The sequence below is a fragment of the Colletotrichum acutatum genome (assembly GCF_030867785.1).
Source record: "Colletotrichum acutatum strain CBS 112980 chromosome Unknown BDZ83scaffold_66, whole genome shotgun sequence".
Lineage (NCBI taxonomy): Eukaryota > Fungi > Ascomycota > Sordariomycetes > Glomerellales > Glomerellaceae > Colletotrichum > Colletotrichum acutatum.
In genome coordinates, this window is record NW_026849060.1 from 131,927 (window position 1) to 155,175 (window position 23,249).

A 23,249-nucleotide genomic window follows, 5' to 3' on the forward strand; every position below is an offset into this window, starting at 1 on the left:
GGTTTCAGATTAACCAAGTGCAATATAGTCCGGTATTTACAACAGCGTTATGGTCTGCTTTCTCTGCTTAATTAGATGCCCCTGCTTTCTCCACGAAATCTCATCAAAACTTCTCGGCAAGGGGGAGGAGGCAAGACTCCGTTTTGTCACGCAGAACGTATGCATGTAGTTTATAGATAATAGTAGCCTGTACTCCATATGGCCCAAATGTGATCCTATTCCAATCTTCATTCCAACTTCTACTGTCATTCTTTTTTCGCACCACTGGCGGGTTGCTTTATACAGTCTCTACAGCATCTCAATCCCAGCAAACTCAATCAGCAACGATGCATTTCTCTCGCTACCTGGCTCCGGCCGCCTTCGTGTCCGCCGCGGTCGCCGAAAAGACCTTCTGCGGTGCCCCCAACGACTACGAGGTCCTCATGGGCACCCCGTGGATCGTCTACTCGATGAACTACGCCTACCAGGCCATCAAGGGATCGGCCTGCACCGGCTACTACGGCACTTCCGGGTCCGGCGATGCGCAACGGATCCAATGGAGCAGCATCTGGGACATCGATCCCACGTACCAAAAGGACGTCGTCAAGGGATACTCCTTCATCGGCCTGACCCAGAACCTCGAGACCAAGCTCAGTGACATCCAGAGCATCCCCAGCACCTACAGCTGGACTGTCTCGAACTCTTCGGCCTACAAGGGTAAGTAGGGTTTCTACCTTGCATCACGTTCAACCTAGCGGTACTCGCCTGTACTAACCCAACCAACAAAGGCAACGTCGTCTACGACTTCATGACCTCCGACACCAAAGGCGACAGCACGTCCAGCAACGCCCAGGAGCTCATGCTCTGGCTCCGCTGGGAAGGCGGACAGGTGCCCATTGGCTGGGCCGAGGGCCCGACGGCTACGATTGACGGGCTCTTTGGCAAGGACGGGTGGAAGCTGTACCAGGGCAAGAACACCGATACCGGCATCACCGTGTCCTCGCTGCTTGCTCCCACCCAGTACGGCGACCTGGAGAAGGGCTCCTTTGAGGGAGACATCAAGGACTGGCTCCTCGCGCTCTCCAAGCAGGGCGTCTTCTCCGAGAGCACCTACGTCAATGTGGGAAATGCCGGCCAGGAGCCTTACTGGGGTACCGTCACGTTCAACAACACTCTCGGCTTGAACATCAACCTTTGAGGTAAAGGGATCACAGTCGGGTTATCTGTGTGAGACAGATACCGGCTGCACTTCTTGTAAAAATTCATATACATTGTTCATAAACGCTGATGGCCGTCTTGTGTATGTCACTCCAACTGTTCATGACTTCAAAAAGATGGTGCCACTCATGACCTTTGTGGCCTTGCCTCCAAGGTGCAGCGTCTCCAGCTTTCGTGCACCGTTCTCGCCACGTCCAAGCTTCGCGTCAACGTAAATGTTGCTCTTTCGACCCATCTCGACTCCTTGCGTGATCTCGAAGCTGAGGGAATCTTCAGACAGCTCGTGCAAACTCAGGTAGCTCGAGAGAGCGCAGGCAGCGCTGCCCGTTGCAGGATCCTCCAGATCAGGCTCGATCAAACGGGTTCTGATCTTGTGCACGACACGCCCGTCAATCGTCTCAGCTCCAAGCCGCACAAAGTAGTATCGCGAAATAAACGTCTTGCGCCACCCTTCGTCCAGAAGCTCCTGCTGCCGAAACTCCATGGGCCCAATCTTGGCCCACGCCAACGATGCCAGCGAGGGCAGCTCAATAAGAGCAAACGTCATGCCGTTTACAATGCTAAAAACAGGCGCTTCGGCCTCTGCAGCGGCAAGTTCTGCCGTCGCATTGCTGTAGGGCCCGGGCCCGAGGTCTTTCAGCCGCTTCTGGTGAAGATGGGTGTTGTGCGGGATGGCGGCCCGTACGGACTCGGCCCCCGTCTCTTCGATCTCAATGGGCCCGGCCTTCGCAATCAGCTTCTTGACGCCGCGGGACTTGAGAAAGATGGCCGTGCCGACGGTGGGGTGGCCTGCAAAGGGAAGCTCCGCGGTCGGTGTGAAGATATCGAAGCGGCGCTCCGTGGATGCGGGGTCGTCGACTTCGTGCACAAACGTCGTCTCCGAGTAGTTGAACTCTCTGGCAATGGCCTGCTTCTGCTCTTGTGTCAGGTCAGTCGAGGCCGGGATCGTGACAATGGCTAGAGGGTTGCCTTCAAAGGGCTTGTCCGTAAAGACGTCGACGGTGGTGTAGGGGAGCTCCATCGATGTGTCGTTCAAGGGCGGATCGCTAAGACGGAAGACACAAATGAAGTATGCCAACAAGGCTTCAATGACAGATAGAACGGGCCCATGTACATACGGGCTGTCTAAATAGTGAAGCTGGTGAGCGATATATGAGTCACTTGCTGGTTCTAAGACCTAGTCGAGACGGAATTGTTTATTAAGCAGCAATCGCGAATTGATCGGTAAACACTTATTCGGCGTAGCCCGCGCCTTATGCGCCCTTCGCCGACAGACGTCCCCACTCTCCGGCCCCTCATCTTGACAATTCACGGAGTCCACATTCGCGCTTCAACGATGCTTCCAACACCTCCTCGAGTTCGAGTATGGCTATGTAGTAATGGTGATCAGTCTGTGTTGCTACCCAATACATCCAACAAGCGCTCGTATACAAAATGTAGCACAAGGAACGACAATTTCCCTTCCATTGGTCTCGCCATTCTCCGCGTCAGTTCAAGCAAAGTTGTAGCATCAAGACAGGATCATAGTACTCAACCATGACGACCACACGCAGAAACGTATACATCAATCACAAGACGGGGCCGATCAAGCCTGTCTCTGATGCATCTCTCGCACAGGCATTCCACCAGCAGCTGCCCGCCTTCGCCAGAACCCCTCTCGTTTCTCTCGAGGAGATCGCACAAGAACTAGGCGTGAAAGCAGTCTATATAAAAGACGAGAGCAACAGACTAGGACTACCATCCTTCAAGATTCTGGGTGCATCATGGGGAACGTACCGCGCCATCACAACTGAGCTGCACTTGCCCGCCGACACACCACTCAACGAAGTCGCAAAGGCCGCCCAAACGAACAATCTCTCCCTCTACGCAGCTACGGAGGGCAATCATGGCAGAGCCGTTGCGGCCATGGCCAAAATTCTAGGCATCCCTGCGCACATCTACGTTCCGAGCAGTGTTGATAACGAGGCGGTCACCAATATCGCTTCCGAGGGCGCCAAAGTCATCGTGAGCAATTCCCACTATGACGACGCTGTCTTGGAGGCTTGGCAAGCGTCAAAGTCAGTCAAGGGCGGACTCCTGATCCAGGACAATGCCTTCGCGGGGTACGAGCAGATTCCTGCTTGGATCGTCGAGGGCTACTCCACCCTCGTTCGCGAGGCCGAGCAGCAAGTAGCCGACCACGGGCTGACGCCGAGTCTAATGGTGACCCCGGTTGGCGTTGGATCTCTAGCGCATGCCGTCGTGTCTCACTGCAAGTCTGATGGACGAGATTGCGCAGTCTTATCAGTCGAACCCGATACCGCTCCTTGTCTCTGGACGAGTCTGACGGCCGGTAAACCAGTGACGGTTCATACCTCGAGAACCATCATGGAAGGGCTCAACTGCGGCACTGTCTCTCTGACGGCGTTTGATGATCTTCGTGCTGGCATTGATGCCAGCGCCACAGTGTCGGACTTTGAAGCCCATGAGGCCGTGAAGTATCTCCAGACGAAGGGGGTAAAGAGCGGGCCGTGTGGTGGTGCCACCATCGCGGCGCTCCGACGGCTTGCCCAAGTAAGCCCACGGTCAGACTGTCTTTCCAAAGATGCCGTCGTGGTATTACTGAACACAGAAGGCCCACGAAACTACAAGATCCCGTTGGACGTGTCCACGGATGACCCCGTCACGTTGACGCAGATCCTCACGTCAATCGACTCTTCCAACCCGGACTTATCCAAGGCTTCAGGTGCCGGCGAGGGCGAGATTGCCCACTACATTTCCGCGTGGTTGCAACATCGCAACTTTGAAGCGCACTGGCTGGAAGAGAGGCAAGGCCGCCCTTCCGTGGTCGGTGTACTCCGCGGAACAGGAGGAGGAAAGTCCATCATGCTCAATGGGCATGTTGACACCGTCAGTCTTTCGAGTTACTCGCCAGACCTGGATCCTCTGAGTGGAGAACTGAAGGGGGAGGGCGGAGGACGAATCTATGGTCGTGGAAGCGCGGACATGAAAGCTGGCTTAGCAGCTGCCATGGCGTCGATGGCTCGATGCAGCTCTACATCACACTCTCCTCTACGGGGCGATGTTATTCTCGCCGCAGTCGCCGACGAGGAGAACTTCTCCATAGGCACTGAAGAGGTCATCAGGGCTGGATGGAGAGCAGATGCCGCCATCATACCGGAACCTACCAATCAGGAGATGGCGATCGCTCATAAGGGATTCATTTGGGTTGAGATTGATATCCTCGGCGTTGCGGCCCATGGATCTAGACCCGAAGATGGTGTGGATGCCATCTTGCTCGCAGGTGCCGTGCAAACGGCACTCCTTGAGTACTCAAAGGCACTTCCCTCCGATTCTCGGCTAGGAAAGGCATCTTTACATGCCGGCCTCATTCAGGGCGGCGAAGAACCTTCCAGCTACCCGGAACGCTGCACTTTGACCGTTGAGTTTCGAACCATTCCGGCACAGACTACGCAGAGTATCCTTGAAGACATTGAACACATCTTGAGTAGCATCGCCGAGTCCAATCAGGATTTCAAATATGCTGCTCCTCGAATGACCTTCTCCCGACCTCCGCTTGGGCAGAGCCCGGACGATGAGTTCATCAAGACCTTCGTCTCTGCTACCTCGAAGTGTCTGGGTGAGGCGCAAGAGCCTGTTGCATGTTCTTTTTGGTGCGACGCTGCGTTGTTGAACGAGGTAGGTATCTCATCGGTCGTTTATGGCCCCAAAAGCTTTGGGATCCATGGTAAGGAGGAATGGGTAAGCGTAGCGAGCATTCGGGAAGTGACATCGGTGATGGAGACGGCGATTCAAGACTTTTGCGCTTAGACATCGGCCCTGGATCATAGATAGGCTAAATATCGACGAATGAAGGCGGAATGGGTATAATTGCATGTACTTTCCGAGTCTATTGCTCAATAACTCTTGGATATCTCGATCAACAAGTTTCTCCTTGTCACCTCAGGGCTTTCGCTAGCTCAATTCCCTCATAGCTTTCAGAGTTCCTCAATGTGTGTCTCTGTGTTCCCTGCGTTATCTCGTCCATTGCGTTGTATCCAATCTCAGTCTCGCGAACTCTCATGGCGGAGTTGGTAGCCGTCGATGGCCCCATGGCGAGCAAAACATTCCGGTTCGTCTCTTCTTCTATCTTTCTTCCCTCCTCTAGAGTGTTCATGCCAATTTCTGTTGGGAAGGCACTCTGTCCATCCGACTTCAAGTATCCATTTCTCTCATCCGATCTCGTCGTTGCGTACATCTCCGTGAAAAGTACTCGTAGAACAGGGATAGATGACGCAACGATTGTGACGTTGATCTCGGCTTGTCCCCATATGAAGAGCAGAGATAGGCGATCTGTAAAATAATTAGAGAGAGCCAAAGAGCATGACAATACTTTGATGCTTACAGGGGATATCTGCGCCCTCGGCAATAGTCACAATCTTGATGACCTTGATCACCCCGACTAACCCTGCAATGACCCCAAGGCTCATAGCCACAGCAACACCAATCTTTTCATGACGCTTCAAGGCTAGTTTCCATATCATCGGCCATGGGAGCAAAGACAAGATGAAGTCAACCAGTGCCGAGTATGCTAAACTCATACGTCAACTTGCTGTTTGCAAATCTCCAGCTCAATCCATCTGTTACTCACCATTCGACACCATGTGCATAATGACCGAATCCTCCACTCGCCAGCAGGATCCGGGTAGGACAGCTTCATAAGAGTCCGACGGTCTGTCGCAGGCAGCTTTCCATGCGACAACAGCGCTCGTTGCCAAGACTGCGTTCATGGATATGATCAAGAACCAAATAAAAACCTTCAGTTTCCCAGACGCAATGCGCAACATTGTGACCGCGAAGGACGTTTTGCTGAGGGCCAGGGCGACCTTGTTCATGACGACGTTGACAGACGAGAGAGTGAAAATATGGGCTGAGAAATCTAAGGACTTTCCGAACCCGAGTCTCATAAGCTCTGTGGTGAGAGACGTCGAGACTAGCAGGAATATCTCCAGGGATTGATCGTCAGCAATGAAAGCTCCTCCAACGGTTGAACAAGCCTCTTACCCAAGACGCCACTAAGAGATAGTCATCTGTCCACAAGCCACGGGATCTGATTTTCTTGCAGTAAACACGACAGAAGAGGAAGACCGTCGATACTGAAATCATGGCCCATATCGAAGCGACGACCCTAGGCGCCGGGTCTTTTGAAACGTCAATCACGAATGGCGCCGTAGAAGAGACATTTCGCCCGGAAAGGCCTGCCAGAATCTTCGAGCTCATTGTGCGGAGATACGTGAGGACGCTGGAGAAAACAAAATGGCAGACCGGAAACTTTCACGCCAATGGTTTTCACTGTTGGGGCTCATCTTAGATTAAAAAGGCAGATTTTCCGCTTCCGATGAAGATGTCAAGTCTTTCCGGGGAAAAGAAACAGCTTCGCTTCCACTGCCCCATCACACGTCACGGCCGAAGCTCAAAAACAAAGAATCCAGAAGACGCCATCCGGCAACATGCTCTGAGGCAACCGAGCGAACTCTTGGATCATGTTCGCGTAGGGGGCCAGGCCTTGGTGAATCAATGCAAGGATGCTATTCACATTGAAAAAGAAATACTGTCCCAAACTTTGGGATAGTAATCCTCGGTCGCCCCACAGGATGTCAGTGATCATTGGCCACCACAGTTATTTGAGTGACCAAGCCTCCCGACGGGGACTAGTCGATACTAGGGAAGCTGCGTGCATCACAAGCTCGACATCGAGTGTTTGATGCCATCTCGTCTCGGACTTCGAAGTGAAACAAGGTCTCGAGAAACTAGAAGAAAATGACAGCAGTTCTATGAAAGAGAGACTACACTGGAGATGCTAGTCATAAATCATAAACACGCTGGGACAGATTGTTGAGTGAGCTAACAAGGCTTTTCATCATGCATTTCAGCCGAGAGGCTGTCATTGATTCTTGATCTGTCAGATCGCTGACTGGTGATGATATTCTCGGCGAGACCACGATATCGTAGCGATCCCGTAAGATCATCTTTCACTGTTGCCTTGCACTTATTAGCGTGATGAAGACGTCTTTTGGAGGGTTGCATGTCGCACCATTGCATCCTTAAGCATCTTTGGCAATGCACTGAGGCGATTCAAGATCGCCTCTGTGGTTCACGAATCATTCGGACGATCAGCTTCCGTACGTGTATACCAAGTAAGATCTCAGACTCCCGTCGCATCTCATGAAAGGTCCCCGGAAGCTCCGACCCGGCAGGTTGGTCTAGAATCTTGCTCTCCGCTGATGCCTTGCATCATGCTAGCTGCACGGCTAGTCTCAAGCTAGTCTTTTCTGGCCCTTCAGCTCTGACACGCTATTCGCTGGCTCTTTGGAAGTTTTTGCACGACTCGCAAAAGGAAGTTCTCGAGAATTGACCAACCACTCTGCTCAGTGACCCTTGCAAGTCGCGGCTGGAGTTTGACACACCACACACATAGGGCCGCCAAGTGTAGAGAAAGGTTGAGAACCAGGAAGCCCAGTAGCTAGGTAATCGTCCCAATGATCTCTCTCCGCCATAGCACACCAGAGCACGTGATAAGTTACGGACCAATAGTTAAAGGACGGATGTTTGCTGAATCGAAATGTCAATCCTCATGAGGTTGGTCCCCAGTCCTTCTTCAGAGGCTCACTCAAACACCATGTTCTCCGGCCAAGCTGAGGGGCATGCGAGGTTGATCAGATTTTCTTGGAGTTGACTGGCTTGAGCGAAGCTACATCTGTTGCTTGCATGGTATTAGAGAAAATGCCTCAAATTTGAATGCAAGCTAGCTTTAGGGTCTACGGTTTCTAGATCAAATATGACTTCTTCAAGTCAGGACATTCCATGTGTTCAGATCTTTCATCCGCAGGTGCGGAGCCGAAGAACTTGGGTTCTCGGCCCCACCACGGAACTGAGTGGAGTGCTTATCGATAAGCCAGGCGCACCCGAAGCTGGCGGTAATCGTCGGCAGAATATTTGCTGTCTGAATTGTGACGCTCGCGAGTTCCTCTTGAAGCCCCCCAAATGCACGTCTCGCACCACAAGTTTCCTTTAGTATACCCAAATGCTGCTTTGCTTACGTCGCACATGGGCACGACGTCCTCCCTCACAATGTTTAGCGCAGACATCCGGTAGACGTGCTGTCGCAACCAAAGCCACGATCGCCTCAACCGTCCTGAAGGAGACAACCCCGACAGCGTCAAGGTTGGCCGAAACGGGACTTTGGTCGATGCCATCACGTTCCAAGAAGGCGGAAAAAGGCAGTGCTGACGCAAAAAAAGTCAAGCCGAAGAAAAAGGCAAAGGGCGACAAGTCGCGTGTCAATGTCGTGGATGAGAAGCTATGCGGTGCGTTCGTAATGCCCGTACTCAGTCGCATTACAGACCAAGACGCTAACTGAGATTTCCACCAGATGATATCCTCAAATACATAGGTCCTACACTCGAAAGACATGTTGGCTGCGACTTGGTCGACATCAACCCGGGCGCCGGCGTCTGGAGTCGCAAGCTCTCCGAGGTCCTCCAGCCGCGCACCCATATCCTCATGGAACCCGACGAGGATGTTTACCGACCCTTCCTCGAGCCTCTACTCGAAAACCAAAATACACAACTGATACCACAGTCCGGAATCCTGTGGAACGAGCTGAACGAAGTGCTCGGCCACATCCAGAACCAGGTCCCTCAGCCAAGGGGCCCTGACATTGAGCCTACGCGCAACGACACCCTCCTCGTGACGGCGAACCTCTCCTTCTTCCCCAAGAAACGTTACCGCAACTTCGATAGCGTCGCCTCAATGGTGCTCTTTCAACTCATCAGCAGTATCCGCACCGGCACACTTTTTCAAAAGTACGGCCTCGTGCGCATGCTGGTGTGGGCCAACAACGACGATCAGCGCTCATTCCTAGCAAGGAACATTCAGGGGCGGCGCAAGTCGGCGATTGAGGCCGAGTTTGCGTGCGAGTGGCTCGGCGTAGTGGCCGGCACGGAGGCGCATTCGAATTCGGACTCCAAGAGAGACGTCTGGCACGTTCGCGATCGATGGATTGATATCGACAGCACAAGGGACACACTAGAAAGGATGGAAAAGAATGGGCTGGAGATGCCAGAGGGACGAAAGCTGGACTCTACAGCGCAGGCTGAACAAGGAGCCATCGGCCCTGGGCGCCACGCAGGCGTGCAAACGCCGCATCTCAGCCGGCCCTACGTGGCGGAGCTGAAGGAACTCGAAGACGAGTTGGCGGCCGGCACGATGGATACGTCGAATACATCAAAGTCTTTCAAGCGCCTGAAATTCTTGCGGCACACACTTAAAACACAAGAGGAAGACGCCGAGAGCAACACGGCCCTCTTAGCAGAGATGTACGAGCTCAGCCGACTGCGTGCGACCAAGGCCGTCCCGGACGCGGAGCTGAGCGAGCGCGAACAGGCGTGGGAGGCCAAGGTCTCGTCAATGGGGAAGAACTTCCTCATCGACTTCCGCGTCATCCGGGACAACTTGCACATCTTTCGCCAAGACCCGCCGGTGATGCTTTGGGACAGGCGACCCTACGAGCCGCTCGCCGTCAATCCCGACGAGTTCTTCCCCAACGTCGAGTGTTGTCTATTGGACATCCAGCCCAAGGCGATGTATCCGCTCCTCCGGCAGTCCGGGCCAGGCACCTCGCGAGCGGGCGACATGTTTGAATTGTTCCGGAGTTCCATGCTGGCGCAGGGCCTGGAGCCCGTCAGCAAGTCTTTGGAGCGCATCTGGCCCGGGGCGGCGGAGGGCATCTTGCCGCACTGCCCCAGCCTGCGGGACCCGGATCAGGGCGGACTGACTGGAACGGGGCACGCGGAGCTCTGTTCTAGAGTGCTGAGCGAGAAGCAGTGGATGGAGCTGATGGAGGCCTTCATGGCGTGGCCATTCCACCCAACGTACGAGGAGATGATTGGGCGATTGGCGGACGACGTTGAGCCCTCCGATGATGATCACAACGCCGGCGGTAGCAGCATGTCGGCGGATGCGGCATTGGCGTAAGAGCCTTTATGAAAGAAAGCAGGCATCTCATGCTGCCAGGGGTCTTGCGGGGGCCGCGGGCAGCACTCATGATTCACTAAACATGTATAATTATGTACTAAACCCCTCTGTATCCTGTATCATGTATATCGTAGGCTACATCCATCTGGTATTTTAATGTACTATCATAATGTATGTAGTTTAAATTTACAACAAAGCAATATAGATATGATGCGGAGTAACCTGGCAGGTTGGTTCCCGATCACACGTTGACGGTTGATGGAGAGAATTGCCAGCTCTCAGAAAGCCTTTCATCAACGCCCAGCTCCTGACCCATGAATGCGTTTGCGTAGTCAAAGACTCGTAGCTGGCCTAGAGCTGCATTCGCTCCGTGACATGACCAAGGTTATGACAAGATTCGTCCGCAGTCATCGTTTGGGAACGGTATATGTGAAGCACATTGCCCATTTGCTTTGATGCGTCTGGAACCGGTCGAAGCATTCAAAATCAACAGTGCTCGTCAATGTCAGGGGTCCAGGGTCGCGAAACACCCAGAACAGCTTTCGGGAAGAAGTGCAAGGGATGCATGGTGAGCCGCGATGAGGGAGTGTGGGGGCTGCGTAAGCCGCGTCGCGGGTGAATAGAGGTTGAGGGCTAGATAGATGGACCATGACGACACTGGACAGCACTGGACGGGGATGAGCTTGTTCAAACTTTGGAGAGTGAAAGCACGGCTCCGAGTCTTCTGAGAGCGATGTCTGGGACTGGGAATGACGAGCAGACAGTTTGATGAAGGCTTGCGCAAATATATGGGGAATGGTGTGCCCGTCTGCTAGAGTGTGATTGCAAAGTGGACTGAGCAGGTTCTTCAGAAGTTGCAGGAGGCTATGCTCACAACTTCCTGGGTATGTCTTATTTTGAGTATACGCGTCCGCCGTGCATTTTATTTTATGTTGGTTTGCTTTCGGTTCATGATTCGCGGATGGGCAGATGAGCAACATGGGATGGAAGTGGTCACTGGTCGTACTATAGCACATACAGACTGACACGCGTGTCTTCTAAACGTTGCAAATTGATCCCACGTGGGGTTTTGAGGGGATGGGGAATACCCGCACTCGGTTTCTCGTCATCTCATACGTAGTACAACGGTAAGATGACAAAGAAAAGACACTTCACTGACGAATACTCAGAATTTCAGGTGATGAACTAATCAATGAAGAGCTAGGACTGGGGATGAAAGGTGGAGTTTCGGCTGTTTGTTACATCTCAATTGGGGTGGCAGTGGGACAAGATGGCCGCCCATTCCCCATTTCTCGTTTCTCACCTCTCATCTCTCATCTCTCATTGCCATCCGTCCATCATGATCCAACTGCGTCCTCACTCTAGGGTTGTCAATAGCGACAGCTACAGCCAAAGGGCCGTCTATGAGATGACGTGAGGTGGTGGACGTGTGATGATGGACAATTTCAAAAGTGGACGAATGCTCATTCGAAGATATATGAGCAGACTACTCCGTACCGATACGTGTCCTTACCATCTGTCCAGAGTGCAGACTCATAGGCATCCGCATTGAAGACAGATTCGTTAGGACAATGCATTGGAGAAGAGACAAATATCCGTACCACACTCACTGTACTGCGTATACGTAGTATGTGAGGGCCGATGTGCTCAGGAGTTGAAACGCACAGCAGGAGTGCATGCTGTGTAAATGCTGGATCGTCGGCCCCCCTGCCTGTCAGTCTAAGCGCTAGAAGAAGCGCTAGCTCAGGAGCTTAGCACCAATACCGAACGCCGGGCAGCACGTTGCCCCTTGGGCTAGCAGAGGTTGGCGCGCGCGCCGAAGCTGGGAGAGGTCTCGTGGCTTCAGATACAGGCGCACTTGTTCTCGATTGAGATGAGACATGCTGTAGCTTTGACTTGGCGTTGATGGCGAAAAGCCAAAGTACTTCTTAGTTGTGCTACTCTACTGGGTATTCCGAACAAATCCTTCCCGCAACCCCCTACCCCTGGACCTTGGCGACAGAGTGATGGTTCTTTGTCCAAATGTTTCATGTTTTCGCTGGAAAGCACAGCAACGGTTTTTGCTGTGCTTCTTCAAGTGACGCCCAGAGACCCCGACATAGTCTTCGTGCATGTTGTTATAGAGAGCTTACCTTAAGGCGATGCACTTGGGTACGTAGTGTACCTTACGGTAGGTACGTATTCAATACTCGTGGTAGGTAGGTAAGCAAGTGAAAGTAGTCCATACTTAGCTCAGGTAGGTATTCATACACAAGGTAGATTCGAACATGTAGCTATTCATGAGGGTGAAGTACCTAGACCCCTATTTATTGGTCGCCAAACATGTCGTCGCGACACACAGAACGGTTCCTGGATGGCGCCCCCTTTTCGCCGTTTTCACTTCCACTAAGGCACAGGCTAAAGTAAGGCACCTTACCTAGACCCGTCAATCTAGTCAGGTCGTAATAGTAGTACCAATACTCGTCGTTGCGACAACTACCTAGGTAGGTCAGAACTTCTGCTATTTGCACAAACTGCGTGTTATTTAACCTCTGAAACTGTCTATGAGGAGAAAGCAAAGAAGCCCACGTCAACTGCCGGGGAACCGAAAGACTAAAGTGGCTCAATCCGCTGCCTGCCACCATTCTACTGAGGTACACTAGAGGAAAGTACCAAAGACCACGACTCTGGAGTCTGGACGGCAGCGAGACACAATAAGGTACCTACCTAAGGTAGTGAAAGCAAGCGCATTCAAGAAAAAGAAATGAAAAGACAATACTCCGTAAAACCAAACAACACATACATTACCTGCCTTCACTCCGTCCAGAGTCCAGACTCCAGAGTGCTGTCTGTCCTGTCCAAACCTTGGGATCTCCCATGCTTACTTGAAACTTGTCTGGGCGTCACCTTCTTCCAAGTTCCCCCACCCGCACAGCCCACGGTCCACAATCCCGCAGCCCAAGCGCTCGGCAGCATCTACACTACGCAGTACCTGTACATCATCACCATTGACCACAATATTCATCATCATCATCATCAGCATCTACATTCGGACCTGCATCGAGCATCTGCAGCCCCCGTTCGAGCACACACCTACCGCCCCCATCGGAATCTTCCAGTCTTCTCCCAACAACCATCAGCTTCTCCAGCTTCCTCCGATTGACCTGGATCTCTCATCTTTCCCGTCAGCCCGTATCCCGACCGTCTCATCCCATCCCATCCCGTCCCATCCAACTTCACGGATATCCACACCTCCATCCACAATCCACATGCGCAGAACGGATACTCCGTAACACCGCCCATCCATCCATCCATCCACCTGCCTCAGACATCATAGGTAGCTGCTACCTTGCCCCATACCTCAGATCAGCATCTCCACGTTGTCGCCCATCTCACTTTGCTGTCACTGCGCCTTCCCATCTGCCGTACTCTACGCACTCCCGCATCCCTATCCGAACAAACACCCGTTGTCCCCGTCTCTTGGTCCAGTTTGCCTTTGAATACAGCAACAACTTCTCGTCATCGTCCGTTGGCACTGAGGTTCCCCCCCGAACCAGTCCTGCGCACGAAGCCGCCTCTTCCCTGTTCCGACGTCCAATCCCGACCTTCTCGTCCTTCAATCCCCCTTCAATGGCACTGTTCTAACCAGCCGCCCGTCTTCCCCCTTGAGCACTTCTTCTTTTGCTTCTTCTTCCGTCACTCCTTACCTTACTTCTTCCCTCGAATCAATCCCGTTGAACTCGGTCGGCTTTCTTCTTCCTTGTAATCTCTCGTGTTCGAACTATCCATAGAGCTTGGCACCGTTGGGCCCTTCGAATCCCCGACCACCACCTCGAATCGAGTCTCGCGATTTTCGACTGCAGCATCCGACCGGCCAACAACCAAGCTCCTGCTCTCCGCGCGTCGAGCCCCCCTTTACCCTCTTTCGATCGCGGTCTTGCGCTGCCGCTCGTCTGTTGAACTGGCCTGGCTGAGCCGGCCGCCAGGCCTCCTTTATCCGATATTCGAACCATCCTTCCACTCGAGTCCATTGTCCACCCCCCGGGGACCGACTTGCGACGATATCCTACCTCACTACTCCTTCCCACGACCCCGCGACCTCTCTACACCATGGTGAAGCTCATTCCACCATCATTTCCGCCCCGGCGGCCTTCGAGCTTCCTCCGCTACGCCGCCGCCGTCATCTTTTTCGTGGCTCTATTCTACTACTTCGACCCGCGATACCCAAGAGAACCTCTGACACAGCTTCAACCAGAGAAGCCAAAACAGCCCCCGCAAACACCAGACCCGGTGGCTCCGGCAAGAGTTGAGGATGCCACAAAGCCGACCGCTCAAGCCGAGACGACACCGATACCTCCGAAAGCCGATCAAGCATCATCGGCAGCCAAACCTCCCTCAGCAGGAGATGCCAAGGTCGAAGGCGGCATCGATCCGTCAAAAGGGCATCCCATAGATGCCTTGATCAAAGAGGCCGACGAAACGTTTGACAAGTTGTTGGAGAAGGAGACCAAGACGCTGCCAGCCGCGGCCAAGGCATACCGCGAGCGACGTGGTCGCCACCCTCCGCCGGGCTTTGACGCATGGTTTCAATTCGCCCAGGACCGCAAAGCTGTCATTGTGGAGGACTTTTTCGACCAGATCTACCACGATCTCAAACCGTTCTGGGGCCTCGAGCCATCGCGCATCCGAAAAGAGGCAGCTGAATGGGAGATGGTGATCAAGGTGCGTAAGGGACGAGCCACCCGTATTAGCGACTGGTTCTGGACCATCCATTGGACCAACATGCTCAAGACAATTGAGCACCTGCTACCCGACATGGACATTGCCCTGAACCCGATGGATGAGCCGCGCATGGTGGTGCCGTTTGAGGATATGGAGCAGCATTTGAGGGACGCTGCCCTGACGGAAGGGATGCCGGAGCCTAAAAAGGTCATGAACACATTCCAGGCCCTGCCTAGTAACAAAAAGGAGCTCGACCGCAACGTCAAGGTGAAGAGCAAGCACTGGGATAAAGTCACGAGTATGTGCCCTGCCAGCTTCTCGTCTACCCCCATCTACTTACCCCTTTTCATGGGACGAAAAACAACCGAATACTAACATCCGTCTGCAGAACAGTACTGGCTCATTGCCCGCCGTGGGTGCCCCCCCGACAGCCCTGCTCGACTGGCAAAGACGCAAAGGACCTTTGATCATGCGCCCGCAGTCTCGACAAAATATGCCAAGCCGCATATGCGCGACGGTTTCGTCTCCAACTACACCCTCTCGACCCATATCTGTCACCAACCCGACTTACAAGGCCTCAATGGCATTTTCATCGAACCTCTCAGCACAGCTGCCACGCCTGTGCTGTTCCCAATGTTTGGCGGTTCCAAGCTGGCCGTCAACAACGAGATTCTCCTTCCTGCGGCCATGTACTGGACAGAGGAAGAACGGTTCAGTGGCGGTGGGTACCATGGGGGCCGCTGGAATAGGAAGAAGGACGCGGTGCTCTGGCGCGGCGTCGCAACGGGTGGGCGCAACCGCGTGGATAACTGGCAAGGGTTCCAGCGCCACCGGTTCGTGGCCATGAACAACGCGACCAAGGTCACGGGCGCCGAAGACGGCACGATGGATCCAATCAACTTTTCCCTGCCTGACAAGATGTACAACATCGCAGCGCAGGCGGTAGGTGGGCTGGGCGACTGGATCAAGTCGTGGGCCAATGTTGGTTTCACGGATCTCATGTGCGAGCCCGAGGGCAAGGCCGGAACGTGCAACTACACGAGCCCCTACTTCAACATCACTGAGGGCGTCATGCTCTCCGAGATGTACGACAATAAGTACTTGCCCGACGTTGACGGCAACAGCTTTTCGGGCCGGTACCTCGCGTTCCTGGGCAGCACAAGTCTCCCCATCAAGTCGACGCTATGGCGAGAATGGCACGACAGCCGTCTCGTGGCATGGAAGCATTTTGTGCCGATGGACACGCGGTACAATGAATATTACGGCATTATGGAATACTTTTTGGGATACGGTGACGAGAGACCGGGCCATGACGCCGAGGCGGAGAAGATTGCCATGGCGGGCAAGGCGTGGGCCGAGAAGGCACTGCGCAAGGAAGACATGCAGATTTACACTTTGCGGTTGCTTCTCGAGTACGCGCGTGTGACGGACGAGAGAAGAGAGAGGATGGGCTGGGTGCATGACTTGCTGGCGGAGCAGACATCCAGTTGAGAGAGCGTGAGGAGGCAGAGAGGATTGTTGTTCGTCGCATGGATACCACACCGCGGGATATGGGAACTCAAAAAGGGCATGGCGTTATTTCATCTCTATTACAGTGTTTTGGTCCGTCTCCTCGGGGAGTTTTTGGTGTATCTCGCAAGGACCCCTACTTGTGAGCTTTTTGGTTGTTTTAAGACCTTCGTCTACGGACGAATGAGGAAGCATGAAATCGGCATCATTCTAGGTATTGATAGATCATAAGTCATGTATGCTGCATGGCGACTAGTACGTATTATACCACTGCCATGTCTAGCGGCGCATCAAAGTGCCATGTGCACGTGAATGTGAGGGTGGCATTGGATGTTGTGAAAGTGTCGGAGGTAGGTTCCGATCAAGTTCTACATGGCGTGAAAAAGGAATGGCTTGGTCTTCGGAAGGCAATCCCGTAGACCGGAGACGACGTCTGCCGCCTGTTGCCGTTCGTAGGCGAGCCGCACGAGGTAAGGGACCGTCGGTATGGAGTAATACTATCTTGAATCTTATCCTTCAGTTGTCGGCAGCTGAACCAACGGGTCCGTGTACAGCAGAATAAAGTCATTTGATCACTTTCACGAGACACATGGCGGGAGGATTGGAGACACGGCTACGAGTCATAATCAAGTCCAACCCGCCTGTGGTATTCGTTTAGGGTGCAGGCGATTACGCGATGATAAGGCAATTTCGAGACGAGAGAATACGCCTCTTTTACGTAAAGCCAGGGAGCGTCCTTGCTTCGAGGCCTTGGGCAGGTGAGGGGTATAATCGGGAGAGACAATGGAGACGAGCAGATGAGAGTTCTTGTGCTACCTACTCAAGCGCGGGAGCTAACGGGTGACGGCGTCAGCGTGCTTGGCTTGTCGATAGTTGAACCCATTTCTAGTCTCCAGAAGGATGTGTATATCTGGGAATTGTGGACGGGGTAAATTGAACTGGCCGGCGGGCGGGCGGGCTAGGCCCCGGGGAATGGATGATGGAAGGACGTCATGCGGCCACCCCTGGAACTGATTGATAACAAGAAGTGTGAAAAAAGACAAAAAGACAAGGTAGTCAAATTGGGGACGATAATCTGAGGTGAGAAGATGGAAGTCGAGGGATGCCGGCCCGGGCACGAGTCGCAGAGCCTTTTCAGTGTGAGATGGGAATCGAGATGCAGCAGCGGTGCGGGTCTGTGATGGGCATGGCCCTGCTGCCCTGGCCTGGTGGGTGACTCGTAACAGGAGGGGAGGGCCTCAAACCGCAGTAGCACAATTGTGACCTCGGGCCTAGCACACATTGTACGTAATTGAATGTATTCCGGGTGTATCAGACTCGGGAGGACACTTCACGGCCAGATAAGAAATGGCCGTGGTTTCTCTGATAAGTGGACAAGACCAATCGATAAGGCAAGACAGGTGCGAACCTCGGAAAATCGACACCTGACTGTCTTTTAGTAGTATTGAACATACCTTACCTTGATCTGAGAAAAGGTAGTAGGTGATACAGGTAAGGTAAAGCCAGGTAGGAGAAAAGAGAACATAATGGCGAGGAAATGGCTGCAGTACCTTGGATTGCGATGCCTTGGAAAGGGTGGTGGTAGTGGTCCGCATCACCCCCTCTTTCTCAACAAAAAAAGAACAGAGAAAGTAATGAAAAACTCTTTTTCTTTTCTCTCTCTCCCGTATTCCGAAAAGGCCGAGCTTCCGTCCGTGGTTTCTTGGTTGTGTGAGTGTCGGGTGTGAGATTGTCATGCGCCTTCGCGTCGCCCTGCCATTAGGGAACATCACCAAGTCCCGGAGGCGGTGATATTGGTGAAGTGGACAGCGGACGTGGGCGACGGGCCTCTTTAAATAATGCCTCGCGCGTTTTTCCGCCGGGTCACCTGCCGTTAAGTGGCACACCTCCGGGCGCGCCAGACCCCTAAGTGCAGGTGCTCCAGCGGTGGTCCAGCGGGCCCCAGCGATACGCGGCGGGGGTCTGCCTCAGCGGTCCTCTGGTTCCCTTCCCTTGCGGCGCTACGCCGCCGACCGTGGGCCCCATAAGTGTCCGGGGATCCACTGATGTTCCCCTAAGTGCAGGTCTACCCGTGGTGGGGATGTTCGGGGGTGGACCGTCAACTTCGTGGAGGGGCCCAAGGGAGGTTCAGGGGTCCGCAGCCTGGAACACGCGCTGGTGTCATTGCCGTCGCCGTCGCCGTCGCCGTCGCCGGTCTTCAGGAAAGAGGTGTCTTGCTTCCTTCCATTCCTCACCTTTCCATTGTGTCCGGTAGCGTCACTTGCTTCGACACCACCCGTCCGTCCCACCTTCTACACAGTAATACTCTTCTGTCTTTTCCACAATCCACCCCCGTCCTCGTCCTCGTCCTCGTTCCCCCCTTGGCCAGGAATGCGCCCGAATGCTTCCTTTCCCATCAGCCCTAGGCGCGCTAGCCATCCCATGACTGAGGCGGCCACGGTCATGGATGATGGCTGTACGGAGCAAGGTACTTCGTGGCCCGGAGCCCTTGGTGTCGCCGGTGACGGAAAGGCTTCAAACATACCTTGATCGCCCGTCTTCTGCTGATTCAAGACTCTATACATATAATACTCCCCAGCTTCTACCCTCCTCTTGACCTCTCCTCCTTCTCTTCCTCCTTCTCTTCTTCTTCTTCTTCACGTACATCTCTTCCTTATCTTGATCGCCCTCACATATCTTGTCTGAACCAAAGTCAGCGCCACCATCGTCAACTCTCACCTACCACCAGATTTCTCCCACCCCCCGCCATCACAAAGTTCGCACCTGCGGCGCATCGCAACCATGGTCCAGAACACATCAATGGTCACGTCCAAGTTCCTCAGCAACCCCGAGGACCTCGGCGTTGTTGCTGTTGGCTTCTCTGGCGGACAGGTAAGCATCGCCAGCAGCCTACCCTCCCAAGGCAACACAGAAATCTGACACACGCCCGCCTGCAGTGCAAGAAAGGCGTCGACGCCGCCCCCAAGGCCCTCATCGAGTCCGGCCTGCTCACCCAGCTCCGCGATGAGCTGGGCTACAAGCTCCACGGCGACGATGAGGTGCACCTCTACACCGACCTCGTACCCGCAGACGACCCTCCCTTCCGCAACATGAAGAACCCCAAGGCCGTGTCCTCCGTGACGGAGCGCATCGCCGACCAGGTCTACCAGCAGTCGCGCCTCGGCCGCCTGACCCTGACCCTCGGCGGCGACCACAGCATTGCCATTGGCACCATTGCCGGCTCTGCCAAGGCCACCCGCGAGAGACTCGGCCGCGAGATTGCCGTCATCTGGGTCGATGCGCACGCCGACATCAACACCCCCGAGACGAGCGACAGCGGTAACGTCCACGGCATGCCGGTGGCTTTCGTCACAGGCTTGGCCAAGGAGTCTAGACCCGAGTACTTTGGCTGGCTCAAGGATGAGCACATGCTGAGTATCAAGAAGCTGGTATATATTGGTCTGCGTGACGTGGATGCCGGTGAGAAGAGAATCCTGCGCGAGAATGGCATCAAGGCTTTCAGCATGTTTGACATTGACAGGTAGGTCCCCTCCCTCCCCTTGCTCTTTCTTTCCGCATGGGTGACCACGATAAACTTCTAACCGTTGTAACTGACATCGGCTTCTTACAGATATGGTATCGGACGCGTCATGGAGATGGCGCTGGCGCACATTGGCAACGATACCCCGATTCACTTGTCATTCGACGTTGACGCTCTAGACCCGATGTGGGCGCCGTCAACGGGCACCCCGGTCCGCGGCGGTCTTACGCTGAGAGAAGGTGACTACATCTGCGAGTGTGTGCACGAGACTGGCAGCCTTGTCGCGCTGGACCTGGTGGAGGTGAACCCGTCCCTTGCGGCCGAGCAGGAGGGCGCAGCGTCCGAGACAGTAAGAGCTGGCTGCTCGCTTGTGCGTTGCGCTCTGGGAGAGTCATTGCTCTAAGTTGCTTAGCTTGAGCGTGCGTAGTGGTGTAGAAGGGAGCGATACAAAGATGAACGATTTCTCGACTGCTGAGAGGCGCTTGGTTGCAGATGGAGAATGGCGAGGGCTGCCTATCGATGGTTGCGGGAACACGTGCAAGACTTAGTAAACGGAACACACGGAGGCAAAGTGCATTTGGCGCGTAGCGCAATAGAAGACAGAATAAGTAGCCAGGGAGACTTATTCGGAGTCAGTCACAGGGTTGAGGTAGACAGATACCAATGAATACTAGATTTTTGAGCCCATCTTTTATTGTCATAATTGATCCTGGGAAGCACACCCAGGTCGGTAAGGCCAACAGCGTTCCGCACATAGCTATTGACCAACGCCTGTAGCATGCAGCGCGCCCCGGTGGCTCGATTCCAAGGTCTCAAACAGCAAAACAATGTTTAATCGGGCATAAATTCATGTGAGAATGATGAAGTCGTGAGGCGGTTCGGGTGCATATTGGAGTCTTTGAGCCTCGGAAACCGGGGTCATGGGTGGCTGGCAGTGACAGCAGGTCCAATGCGGGCTCGGAGGACCCCACTTTCCTGCTCACCGACGGGATGTGTCGGTACCTTACGAGCTTACCTAAGGCAAAGGAAAGGACGTAGTCAGGATGCCTTCCATTCACCCAGCCATCGCCATTTCCAAGTGGAAGGAGAGATCAATTCATCATGTACGGTGTACCTTAACTAAGGCAAGGTACCTATGCCCTATTCGCAGATGAGAGAAGGAAGCTGGCTCGCCCAGTCACACTTTTCAAATCTACAACATATATACATATCATAGAAGACTTCTCAAATCGCGGCACATATTTTCCCCCATCTAACCGTAAGGTACCTAACTACGGCGCAAATACGACTTACTTTGGTTTGACGTGGCACCCTCCAAAACAGCCGCGGCGCCAACGCCAGGGCAACCCACACCATCCATTCGATCCGTCGCAACCACGCATACCTTACCTTGCCTTGGGTACTGTGCAGGAGTCAGGCCAAGTTCTACCTGATTGCGAGGCGCTCAAAAAGCCGTTCCTGCTACGGTCCCTGCCCCTCTGATAAGACGAACTCTTTGGCACCCGACGAGACGAACCGAGCCCACCTTCCCGCTCGACGCAGAATAATCGACGCGATTGCCGCGCGCGCATTGGCGATAGCATCCTGCCCAGCCTCGCCGAATCAACAGAACCCAAAAATCGATACCCAACGTTGCCCATTGCGCTACTCGCCCCCGCCGCTCATCTCAGCGAGGACCCAAATACGTCAGGAGACCGAGAGCATCGAGCACGATCGATTAAAATACCGATATTAGAGACACCTCCCCACGCTTCATTCCTAATCTCTGCGACAGTCGGAATACCTAGGCGACGCGATCATACCCGGCCATCACCAGCCCATCATCATTAAACCGAGCTGCGAGTAGCGCATATAGGCACAATGGTGGCGTCGACATTGACGGGCAGCTCCCTCTACGAGAGGCGCGTTGTTGAGCGCGTCCACCGCTACCAATGGCCCGGTATTCAGCTTAACCTCTGGATCCTCATCATGCTTGTGGCCGCCTGCCTCATCATCGGTGTTTTTGCATCCTTTATCGAGACGCAGCAGCAACTGCTTCTGCCTATACCCTGGTGCGTGATTCATAGTGCACTCTCTACCTCGCCCTCGCATTCCGTCATGTTGCTGTATGCGCCTGGACATATGGCATACCGCGCTTCAACGAATGCGCGAAAAGACGAGGGTTCCCAGCCAACAGACACGAGACGAAGCCAATGCTAACATGATGAACCCTCTTTCTTCCGCGCGTAGGTACTTTCCCTACTACATTACTGTGGCATGCCTTGTCATCCTCTTCATCGGCCTCCTCCTCTGGCTGGTCTTCCAGCGTCGTCTTCTCCCGGCCATTGTCATGATCGGAGCCTTCATCCTCTTCATACTATGGTTCGTCGGCCTTGTTGTCGTGAGCATTCAGCTCTGGGGTCCCGACGGGTCCGTCTCGAGCACGTGTAACCTCGCCGTGTTTAACCGGAGCCCGACGGGGCAGAGTCTGGATACCCTCGCTTGGCTGGAACAGAGGAGTATATGTGCGTTCTCTCCTCTCCTTTTCCCTCCTCGCTCTTTCCTTGGCGTGATGTCTATTTTTTTGTCTTTTCAGATTTCGAAGTGAGATGCTGTAAACGGGCAAAATGCTAATATTCGAGTTCGTGACGTAGGCCAGGCATGGCAGGCGGTGTTTTCGTTTGCGCTTGTTGGCGCCATTTTCCTGCTTTGGATTATGGTCATGGCCTACCAAGTGTTTGCCAGCTCGTGATGGAGTTGGGCTGAGGAACGATTGTCCCGGAATCCTCATTCTCGCATGACAAAGGTTGCTGCGTAGTGTCGATGATGGAGACTCATGGCGTAACGTACATACTTTGACTGTGTTCTATTGCGTGAGGAATATCGTCGACGTCCTCGGCACCGGTTTCCTGCAATGATATCTTCCGTCATAGTCCGACACAAATCGACATACTTACGGAGACATCAACGGTGTCTAGCTTTGACAGGCCTATCGGCCGGCATGAACACATCGCCCGTTGAGCGACTGGGGACGAATTTACGAGTATGATCTGATGGATTTAATAGTCAATGTTATCGCAAGGGGGCTAATGGCTGTCTTGCTTGATTCCGGGCAATGCACATATAGGCGTTTGGGGATTTTGGACGGAGGTTTCGCATAAGCTATTGTTTTATGAATGGACGGCATGATTGCGTACCGAAGGCGTGCGATGATGAGTAAAGATAGAATGCCAGGTACATAATTAAGAGGTCCAACAATGAGAAGTTGGCAAGTTTGGATAGGCAAACAAGATAGCGCAAGCAAGTCCGGCAAGGCAAGGCAAGGTTC

At 53.8% G+C, this 23,249-nt stretch overlaps 9 protein-coding genes across 9 annotated transcripts; 6 read left to right on the forward strand and 3 right to left on the reverse strand.

Annotated features, from left to right (window-relative positions):
- Positions 1 to 326: 326 nt before the first annotated feature.
- BDZ83DRAFT_580953 (concanavalin A-like lectin/glucanase domain-containing protein) lies at positions 327 to 1,177 on the forward strand (the record flags this gene model as incomplete). Its single annotated transcript, XM_060505401.1, has 2 exons — positions 327 to 696; positions 768 to 1,177. 2 exons carry the CDS (start codon positions 327 to 329, stop codon positions 1,175 to 1,177), a joined length of 780 nt encoding a protein of 259 aa, XP_060363416.1.
- Positions 1,045 to 2,450, reverse strand: BDZ83DRAFT_391328 (phenazine biosynthesis-like protein). The gene has a single exon (XM_060502789.1). The coding sequence runs from the start codon at positions 2,216 to 2,218 to the stop codon at positions 1,298 to 1,300; it is 921 nt and encodes a 306-aa protein (XP_060363417.1). The 5' UTR covers positions 2,219 to 2,450; the 3' UTR covers positions 1,045 to 1,297.
- A 41-nt stretch (positions 2,451 to 2,491) lies between these two features.
- Positions 2,492 to 5,160, forward strand: BDZ83DRAFT_626485 (diaminopropionate ammonia-lyase). Its single transcript, XM_060508565.1, has one exon. It carries the CDS (start codon positions 2,734 to 2,736, stop codon positions 5,005 to 5,007), a length of 2,274 nt encoding a protein of 757 aa, XP_060363418.1. The 5' UTR covers positions 2,492 to 2,733; the 3' UTR covers positions 5,008 to 5,160.
- Positions 5,135 to 6,456, reverse strand: BDZ83DRAFT_720742 (uncharacterized protein; the record flags this gene model as incomplete). Its single annotated transcript, XM_060512296.1, has 4 exons — positions 5,135 to 5,529; positions 5,582 to 5,767; positions 5,828 to 6,182; positions 6,241 to 6,456. 4 exons carry the CDS (start codon positions 6,454 to 6,456, stop codon positions 5,135 to 5,137), a joined length of 1,152 nt encoding a protein of 383 aa, XP_060363419.1.
- A 1,712-nt stretch (positions 6,457 to 8,168) lies between these two features.
- BDZ83DRAFT_626491 (uncharacterized protein) lies at positions 8,169 to 10,420 on the forward strand. Its single transcript, XM_060508566.1, has 2 exons — positions 8,169 to 8,543; positions 8,609 to 10,420. The coding sequence occupies exons 1-2, from the start codon at positions 8,261 to 8,263 to the stop codon at positions 10,210 to 10,212; spliced, it is 1,887 nt and encodes a 628-aa protein (XP_060363420.1). The 5' UTR covers positions 8,169 to 8,260; the 3' UTR covers positions 10,213 to 10,420.
- Position 10,421: 1 nt separating this feature from the next.
- Positions 10,422 to 11,844, reverse strand: BDZ83DRAFT_731961 (uncharacterized protein). Its single transcript, XM_060512884.1, has 2 exons — positions 11,726 to 11,844; positions 10,422 to 11,023 (listed from the first exon to the last, which is right to left on the reverse strand). Exons 1-2 carry the CDS (start codon positions 11,787 to 11,789, stop codon positions 10,620 to 10,622), a joined length of 468 nt encoding a protein of 155 aa, XP_060363421.1. The 5' UTR covers positions 11,790 to 11,844; the 3' UTR covers positions 10,422 to 10,619.
- A 2,457-nt stretch (positions 11,845 to 14,301) lies between these two features.
- Positions 14,302 to 16,404, forward strand: BDZ83DRAFT_653146 (capsular associated protein; the record flags this gene model as incomplete). The annotated part of the gene is made up of 2 exons (XM_060510596.1): positions 14,302 to 15,211; positions 15,302 to 16,404. The coding sequence occupies 2 exons, from the start codon at positions 14,302 to 14,304 to the stop codon at positions 16,402 to 16,404; spliced, it is 2,013 nt and encodes a 670-aa protein (XP_060363422.1).
- A 2,691-nt stretch (positions 16,405 to 19,095) lies between these two features.
- On the forward strand, positions 19,096 to 20,633 carry BDZ83DRAFT_391429 (arginase). Its single transcript, XM_060502791.1, has 3 exons — positions 19,096 to 19,293; positions 19,359 to 19,942; positions 20,033 to 20,633. The coding sequence occupies exons 1-3, from the start codon at positions 19,204 to 19,206 to the stop codon at positions 20,343 to 20,345; spliced, it is 987 nt and encodes a 328-aa protein (XP_060363423.1). The 5' UTR covers positions 19,096 to 19,203; the 3' UTR covers positions 20,346 to 20,633.
- A 1,059-nt stretch (positions 20,634 to 21,692) lies between these two features.
- Positions 21,693 to 22,918, forward strand: BDZ83DRAFT_391379 (uncharacterized protein). Its single transcript, XM_060502790.1, has 3 exons — positions 21,693 to 21,993; positions 22,172 to 22,446; positions 22,576 to 22,918. Exons 1-3 carry the CDS (start codon positions 21,803 to 21,805, stop codon positions 22,671 to 22,673), a joined length of 564 nt encoding a protein of 187 aa, XP_060363424.1. The 5' UTR covers positions 21,693 to 21,802; the 3' UTR covers positions 22,674 to 22,918.
- The last annotated feature ends 331 nt before the right edge of the window (positions 22,919 to 23,249 follow it).